This window comes from Gekko japonicus, unplaced genomic scaffold (assembly GCF_001447785.1).
Source record: "Gekko japonicus isolate JY-2015 unplaced genomic scaffold, Gekko_japonicus_V1.1 scaffold2051, whole genome shotgun sequence".
Lineage (NCBI taxonomy): Eukaryota > Metazoa > Chordata > Lepidosauria > Squamata > Gekkonidae > Gekko > Gekko japonicus.
In genome coordinates this window covers 250,471-259,085 of record NW_015174330.1, presented here as the reverse complement: position 1 = coordinate 259,085, position 8,615 = coordinate 250,471, and the positions used below count along the sequence as shown (strand labels likewise).

The 8,615-nt window shown below is 53.7% G+C and overlaps 2 protein-coding genes across 2 annotated transcripts in view; one reads left to right on the top strand and one right to left on the bottom strand.

Annotated features, from left to right (window-relative positions):
• APEX2 (APEX nuclease (apurinic/apyrimidinic endonuclease) 2) overlaps positions 1-2,921 on the top strand; it is an 11,632-nt gene extending 8,711 nt beyond the window's left edge. The window contains exon 6 of the mRNA XM_015424253.1: positions 1,047-2,921. Within this exon, the coding sequence (XP_015279739.1) occupies positions 1,047-2,045 (999 nt within the window). The 3' untranslated portion in view covers positions 2,046-2,921. The remainder of the gene's footprint in view (positions 1-1,046) is intronic.
• A 1,998-nt stretch (positions 2,922-4,919) lies between these two features.
• Positions 4,920-8,615, bottom strand: part of ALAS2 (5'-aminolevulinate synthase 2) — a 30,033-nt gene continuing 26,337 nt past the window's right edge. Inside the window, exons 10-11 of the mRNA XM_015424251.1 lie at positions 7,377-7,539; positions 4,920-5,165 (exon numbers count right to left, since the gene is read on the bottom strand). Of these exons, the coding sequence (XP_015279737.1) occupies positions 5,002-5,165; positions 7,377-7,539 (327 nt within the window). The 3' untranslated portion in view covers positions 4,920-5,001. The remainder of the gene's footprint in view (positions 5,166-7,376; positions 7,540-8,615) is intronic.

The window sequence follows — 8,615 nt, the reverse complement described above, 5'->3', positions numbered from 1 at the left end:
TCTTATCAGGGGAAGGCCTCTGCCTCTCTGCCCTGTTGCTGGCCCTCCAGAGGAACTGGCTGGCCCCTGTGTGAGACGGGATGCTGGACTAGACGGACCCTCACTGGTCTGACCCAGCAGGGCTCTTCTGATGCTCTTATGAGGGGAAGGCCTCAGCCTCTCTGCCCTGTTGCTGGCCCTACAGAGAAACTGGCTGGCCCCTGTGTGAGACGGGATGCTGGACTAGAGGGACCCTCCCTGGTCTGATCCAGCAGGGCTCTTCTGGTGTTCTTATCAGGGGAAGGCCTCTGCCTCTCTGCCCTGTTGCTGGCCCTCCAGAGGAACTGGCTGGCCACTGCGTGAGACGGGATGCTGGACTAGACGGACCCTCACTGGTCTGACCCAGCAGGGCTCTTCTGATGCTCTTATGAGGGGAAGGCCTCAGCCTCTCTGCCCTGTTGCTGGCCCTACAGAGGAACTGGCTGGCCACTGTGTTAGACAGGATGCTGGACTAGAGGGACCCTCCCTGGTCTGATCCAGCAGGGCTCTTCTGAGGTTCTTCTCAGGGGAAGGCCTCGGCCTCTCTGCCCTGTTGTTGGCCCTCCAGAGGAACTGGCCGGCCCCTGTGTGAGACAGGATGCTGGACTAGAGGGACCCTCACTGGTCTGACCCAGCAGGGCTCTTCTGATGCTCTTATCAGGGGAAGGCCTCGGCCTCTCTGCCCTGTTGCTGGCCCTCCAGAGGAACTGGTTAGCCACTGTGTGAGTCAGGATGCTGGACTAGATGGTCCACTGGTCTGGTCTAGCAGGGCTCTTCTTGCGTTCTTATCAATAAATAGATCAGGTTCTGGACTTGGAGTAACTGAGCCTCTGCAAGTAACTTTAGAAACAGGAGGCTGGATTCTGACTCCGTTCCACCGGCAGAACCCCTCTTATCTTCAGGGACGTTGCTTCTGCCGGAGGAAAGCACCTCTGCCTGTGGAACGGATCCCCGCGATCCAGTCTGTGCGTGACCTCAAGTTCCAGTGGGGAAAATCCGGCTTCCTCAAGCATCCTTCTCTCCTTCAGGAGTCCTTCTGGGAGAATCCCGGGCGCCGCTGGCTGGACAGTTTCCTGTGGGAGCCCGGCACGGACTCCCAGGACGAGAAACCCTTCGTCGACACGTTCCGCTTCATACACCCCCGGCAGGAGGATGCCTACACCTGTTGGTGCAACCTGACGGGCGCCCGGCAGACCAACTACGGCACCCGCATCGACTACATCCTGGCCGATCGCGCTCTGGCGCTGTCCGAGTTGAAGGACGCCCGGATCATGCCGGAAGTCCTGGGCTCGGACCACTGCCCCGTCCAGGCGCAGCTGAGAGCCCACTTTGTGGCCGCCCCCGTCTGCCCGCCGCTCTGCACCCGCTTTCTGCCTGAATTTGCCGGCACCCAGCAGAAGCTCAGCCGCTTCCTGGTGAAGGTGGAGCAGACCAGCCTGCCGGACGGCCCCCCGAAACGGAGTGGGACTGAGCTGAGCCTGCGGGGGGATCCTAAAAAGAGACGGACCGGCCCCCTGAAGAAGGGACAAGGGGATTTGCGCAGCTTCTTCCGAGCCAGTAGTAACAGCGCAGCTGGGGTATCCGATCTGGGCAGGTGCCCTTCAGGATTGAGCGTAATTCAGAAGGGAGCAGAGGATTCTGGGAAAGCGACTCCTGTTGATGCCGCTAAAAGGACGGGCGAGGGGTTGGCGGTGGGAAAAGCCGTTCGCGTACCACGGGAGACCGCGGCGAGCTTGAGAGAGGAACCCGCCGTGGATGTGAGCAGCGAGGAAACGAAGAACTGTGGGGACAATCCCGCTCCCTCCGGACCCGACCAGTCGGCTGCCCTGTGGAGATCCCTGTTGCCGGGCCCCGCTCGCCCACCCCACTGCAAGGCCCACGGGGAGCCCTGTGTTTTGCGGACGGTGAAGAAGCAAGGGCCGAACTGTGGGCGGCGTTTCTACGTCTGCGCCCGGCCTCTGGGGAAGCCCTCCGATCCCCGTGCGCGCTGCGACTTCTTCCTCTGGGCCCCTCGGGGGAATCGGTAGATTAGGGGCCAGTGGACCCGAGAGGACACTGGTCTTGGTGGACTCCAGCAGGAAAAGGAAGAATGTCACCTCGAATGCGTGGGACCAGGGCTTGTTCATCTCTTAGTAGGGGAGGCACCCGGGAGGGCACACTGGGGCCAAGGCTCGGGGCCGAGTGCTCTAGCTTGGAATTGGTGTGACGCTCCTTGAGATGCACATAGAGAAACTCGCCACTCGTATCCCAAGGGGTTGGACCCACCTTAAATTCCATGCAAGTTCTGAAGGCTTCGATGGGAGACCTAGGCAAGGACTACTCTTTCAGCTTCAGGAATCTCCCGTCTTGTCATAGATCTTGATGTTAAGGTTTTGTGGAAACCTTGGGATTTATGTGCGGGCCACCCTAGCTGGTTGTAAACAAGTAACTCAGGGTGGTCAGGGCCTCTCCTGTGCCCATTGAAGGGTGCTGAATGTGGGTGTTCGTCCGCGTTCTCTTCTGTTGCTCATGTGTCCCTGTTTCATTTTGTCTTTTCTACACGTTTTGCTCCCTCTAGTGGACGATTCGATATTACATCTGTGTATGTCCGTCATATCGACCTGCAGATCTAAACTGCAGGTTTTTATGCCGGACATACAACAGTGTAATATCAAATCAACCACTATAGGGGGAAGAACACATACGGAAAAGAAGAAAACGAAAGAATAGGGACACACAGACGACAAAAATGAGAATGTGGAAGAGCCCTGGGTCTGCTGGCCCCATCTGGTTTGGATGTAGGGCTCTTGAGCGCACTGGAACACATCTCTCTGATTTCCCGATACTTCTTTTAAACTGACCGTCTTTCCTAAGAGATGGCTCATCAGTACATTGGACTGTGCGTAATTGTTTCTTTGTTTAAGATGGGGAAAAAAATCTTTTTTTACTTTGGATAAAATAAACATTTGGAGGAAAAACAGAAAAGATTGCGCCTGAATGTTCCCTGTGTAGGCAGAATAAAGTAGCATTCGCTTATATGCTGTGAAAAGAAAAGTGTCTGGCTGAAGGTAGAGTTGAGACTCCCAGGGACACAATCCAAGAGTGCTAATCATTGGCAGTGCTGTTTCAGTGTTTCTGATGCTTCTGCAAGCAGCGTGGGGGATGTCAGCTAACACTACTGATGCTCAGGAGTTTTAACATGATTTGCTGGCTTCCCAAGGGTCTTCTTGGAGTCCAGGAATGATGCTACTTATATTCTTGGGAATAATGCATGAAAATAGTGACCCCCGTTGGCTGTTAGTAGGATTACAAGGAAACAGACGCTGCCTTTCTAAGCGACTTGGCTTAACAGCGCTCTCTGCTGGTCAGCAGTGGTATAACTAGTTCTGTGCGTTTTAGGATTCTTAGTGGAAAAACTAAAACGTTTCCACTTTCCCTTGCCCAACACCAAATATTGGTGACTTGGTCTTCTTGGTTTGTTGAGTACAGGTAAGGCCTTTTTTATGCACGCATTCTAATCGTCAACGTGCTCCCCCCCTTTAGTTTAGCAGGAATACTCACTACTCAGGCAGGGACGATGGCTTAGTGGTAGAGCCTCTGCTTTGCACGCAGAAGGTCCCAGGTTCAGTCCCCGGCGTCTCCACTTAAAAGGGTTCAGGGGGTAGGCGATGGGAAAAACCTCCGCCCGAGACCCTGGAGAGCCGCTACCAGTTGATAGACCAAGAGTCTGATTCAGTATAAGGCAGCTTCGTATGTTCAGTACTCTAGTAGTGTGGCAGCCAGGGCCACAGCTAGCATGGGGCCCACGGGGGCAACGCCCCCTCCCAAATTCACAATGCCCCTTCCCGAATCTGGCTGAGAGAAAGGCAGAGGTGGCAGGCCGAGCTCCCCCTCCTCTGCATTCCCAGATTCCCAGAGTGGCCTCCGCCGGCACAACATCAGCACAGCTGGAGGGAGAAGCCGGGATCAAAAAGGACCTCCCCTCCCCAACAGCCCCTATGGCTTGGGGACCCTTGAGGAGTGCTTGGCTGCTAAGAGAGCTGGAGAAGGCGAGGGGAGCCAAGCACACACACCCCGTTCCCCCTCCCCTTGCCCGCTGGTACACCCCCCATAGAGCCTTTGCTGGTTCGCTGGAGAGGGGAAGGGCAGGGAGCCTCTTTCTTGGGTCTGCAGCTCTGAAGGGGTTAAAGCGGACAAGCTGTTTGCTAGAGAGGCCGAATTGGGGGGGGGCAAGGAAGGAGGGGAGGTTTTGCCTCTTAGTGGGGAAGGAGAGCAGGGGGAGGGCTCTGGGGGTGCAGAAGTAGAGAAAAGCCCTGCAGCTGGATCCTGGGAAGGCTTACTCTTGAGTAAGTCATTTCAGTCGTTGCTCCTTTGGGGGAAAGGGCCTGGCTCCTTCGTTATGTGAAAACAGCCCTTAGGGAAGCTGCGGGGGGAATCACACAGTCTTAATTAAATCATCACTCAATGTGGCAGTAATCTAATTAGTGGTAATCTAATTAAGCCACTGCTGTGGGTCTGTGCCCCCCCCCCCGGAAACTCCCTAGCTATGGGGCTGGTGGCAGTCCTTCCTGTGGATGTGCTGGTAGGGCTGCCAAGCTGCGGCGGGGGATCCGTGTGTCTTCACAGGATCCCTGCCGCGGGGGACAGCGATACGTGTTGCACCGCCATCGCCAGGATGTGACGCTACGCGTCGCTCTGGCAATGCCAGAGCGACGTGTAGCGTCACATCCTGGCGACGGCGGTGCAACGCGTATCGCTGTCCCCCGCGGCAGGGATCCTGTGAAGACACATGGATCCCCCACCGCGGCTTGGCAGCCCTAGCTGGAAGGTTTTTGGTGTGTGTGTGGAGGGGCATGTCTAGTCTGGATGCTTCAAGATTAAGACGCCCAAGTGGCAACGGGAGCCACAGACCCAGTGGCTGAGCTTTATTGGGTTTGGGCACCAGCTTGGATTCACAACCGGCTCATCTCTTTCTTCCTCCTCGAGGTCGTCCCGGTCTGCCGCTCAGGCGGAAAGCGAGATGTACTGGGGCCCCATGTTGCCAAAGTAATCCTGCTCCCACTCGCTCATCAGGGCGAAGTGGACTGGGTGGTGGCAGAAGTTGCACTTGGGAGAGGCCAGGTCCTGCAGGGGGAGGCCCACCTCACGCCAGGCGGCCAGCAGCTTTTCTGCAAAGGAACGGGGGAGAGACGGCCGTTAGGAAGCCACTGGCAGGACCTGGCTACAGTATGAGACCCAGCGAGTTTCCATGGCAAAGGGGGGGTTTCGAATCTAGGTCTCTCAGATCCTAGTCTGACACTCTAACCCAGGAGTCCAAAAGAATGTCAGAGACGCCAATGTTGGATCAAGCCAAGGGCCCATCCAGTCCAACACTCTGGGTCACACAGTGGCCAAAAATACCAGGTGCCCTCAGGAGGTCCAGCAGTGGGGCCAGGACACCAGAAGCCCTCCCACTGTTGAACCCCCCCCCAGCACCAAGAATACAGAGCATCACCTGCCCCAGCCTGTGAGTTCCTATCTATACCTTGTGGCTAATAGCCACCGATGGACCTCTGCTCCATATGTTTATCTCATTCCCTCTTGAAGCTGTCCATGCTTGTAGCCACCACCACCTCCTGTGGCAGTGAATTCCATGTGTTAATCACTCTTTGGGTGAAGAAGGACTTCCCTTTATCTGTTCTAACCCGACTGCTCAGTAATTTCATTGAGTGCCCACGGGTTCTTGTATTGTGAGAAAGGGAGAAAAGTACTTCTTTCTCTACCTGCTCTGTCCCATGCATAATCTTATAAACCTCGATCATGTCACCCCTCAGCCGTCGTTTCTCCAAGCTAAAGAGCCCCAAGCGTTTTAACCTTTCTTCATAGGGAAAGTGTTCCAACCCCTTTTATAATTCTAGTTGCCCTTTTTTGCACTTTTTCCAATGCTGTAATATCCATTTTGAGGTGTCGTGACCAGAACTGTACACAGTACTCCAAATGAGGACGTACCATCGATTTATACAGGGGCATGATGATACCGGCTGATTTGTTTTCAGAAGAAGAAGAAGAGATTGGATTTATACCCCGCCCTTCACTTGGAGTCTCAGAGCGGCTTACAAGCTCCTCTCCCTTCCCCTCCCCACAACAGGCACCCTGTGAGGTGGGTGGGGCTGAGAGAACTCTGACACAAACTGCTCTTTTTCAAGGACAGCTGTGCCAGAGCTTGTGACTGACCCAAGGTCACATCAGCTGGTGCAAGTGGAGGAGTGGGGAATCAAACCCGGTTCTCCCAGATTAGAGTCCGCACACTTAACCACTACACCAAACTGGCTCTCAGATTAGAGTCCGCGCACTTAACCACTACACCAAACTGGGTTTTCAGTTCCTTTCCTAATAATCCCCAGCATAGCATTGGCCCTTTTTTATTGCAGTCACACACTGTCTCGACATTTTCAGTGAGTTATCTACTACGACTCCAAGATCTCTCTGTTGGCCAGTCCCAAACGTGGTGCCCACCAGCACCTTTCCTGGTGCCCCCCTTGTGCTTTTTTGGAAAGTGGGCAGGGCCAGGCGGGACTTTGGCCCAGCAGGGCTTCTGATTGGCTGTGCAGATTTTAAAGGCATCCTGTTAAACAGAGTGTCTGCCTGAAATGTTGAAGAGTTACTATTAGTCATACATATGCTCGACTATTAGTCATACACAACCTTAGAGCCAGTTTGTTGTAGTGGTTAAGAGCAGCGGACTCTGATCTGGAAAACCGGGTTCGATTCCCCACTTCCTACCAGCTGGGTGACCTTGGGCCAGTCACAGCACTCTCAGCCTAAAAATAGGCATAGCTCGCCACCTAGTGGTACCAAAAAACAGCTACAGCTTCAGCTGCCAAACAATCCCTTCTGAGATCTCCTGGCTATTCCACACACAATGCCATATGATAATTAATTAATCAATTACACATCCTGGCCAACGTATATGCCCAATCCGAGCTCTCCCGAACTGTGTGGCCCCGGGAAGGGGTGGGCGGGCCTCCCTGGGAGCGCTGAGGCCTGCTGGGAGCAGGGGGCGGGGTTTGGTCATGTGACCGCCCAGCCCCCTAGGCTGGTCACTCCCGGAGCAGGGCTCCGGAGAGCTCCGGCCCCATCCGACCCCTGCAATACATAATTTTGCTTCCTGACATTTTGTGTTTGGCTCCACCTCCTGCAGAGGCATTTTACAGTTGCTCCCAGCCCCTGTGTCAAAGGTGCTTACAGGCTCAAAAAAGGTTGGGTACCCTGGCTCTAACCACTACACCTTACTGCATTGGCATTTGTGCAAGCAGAACTAGAGATTACAGTTTCATTTCAGGTTACCCATAAACCTGGATTGAGTTGTGTGTGGGGGATGGGGGCTGTCACTGACTCACCCACAAAGTAGTTCATCATGGCGGGGGTGTGGTGAGGAGATGGTGCCAGTCGCAGCAGCTCCTCTCCCCGGGGCACAGTCGGGTAGTTGATGGCTTGGACGTAGATGTTGTGTTTGGACAGAAGCAAGTCGCAGAGGTGGGTGTTCAGGGCTGCGTTTCCAACCTGACAAGTAGAGAAGCACACACTGCTGTGAAAACAAAGCTACAAGTCATCCCCTCTCCTCTGTTCCTGTTGCTTGAAGTCTCAGGCCAAGTAAATACTGTTGCATCCTGTAGCACCTTAAAGACTAATAAAATGGGTGGCAGGGGACGAGCTTTCATGAGTCACTGCTCACGTTCAGATACAGCTAGAATGGGAGTCCATCTGTCCTACATATTGTAAATAAAGTTAAACATTGAAAAGCAGAGTGATTTCAGATGCCATGCACAAATGACAACAGGTGAATGACAATAGCAGGCATGATTGGATTAGGTGTGATGTGCAAAGGGGTAGTAGGCATGGAGAAATCAGCATTGGTAATGAGACAGGAAACCTAGGTCTCGATTTAGTCCAGGAGGATGCATTGTATTGAGCATCTTTTTTTGTTTTTGTTTTCTTTGTATTTTTTATACGTGTGCGTGTGAGTATGTGCACACCTGGAAGTCATAGTGATCTCTGGTGACTGACCCCTACTGGAGCATATTCAGAGAGGTGGTTGAATAATGCCTGCCGCTGCCTTCCACCTCTGGTATTCCAAGGAGGTCTCCCAACCAGGTACTTGCCAGAGTTGACCCTGCTTCTGAGATCTGACGAGATTGGACTTGCCTGGGGTATCCCAGGTCAGGGCATCTTGAGCTTCATTATCTGTTGCAATTCAGCAGCCTGTCTTTCTAATCTCCCTTTGAAATTCCTTTGTAAGAGAGCCGCTGCTCTTAGGTCAGCAGCTGAATGTCCTGGAAGATTAAAACGTTCCCCCACTGGTTTTTGAATGTTGTGATAAATGGATGTAAATCTGACATTAGAAAATATCTGGAGATACGAGCAGTGACTCACGAAAGCTCCTCCCCTGCCACAAACGTTGTTAGTCTTTCAGGTGCTCCTGGACTCTTGCTCTTTTCTACTGCTAAAGTAAAGGTAAAGGTTCCCTTGCTCGAAATCCAGTCGAATCCGACTCTAGGGTTGCGGTGCTCATCTCCGTTTCAAAGCCGAAGAGCCAGCGCTGTCCGAAGACGTTTCCGTGGTCATGTGGCCGGCATGAC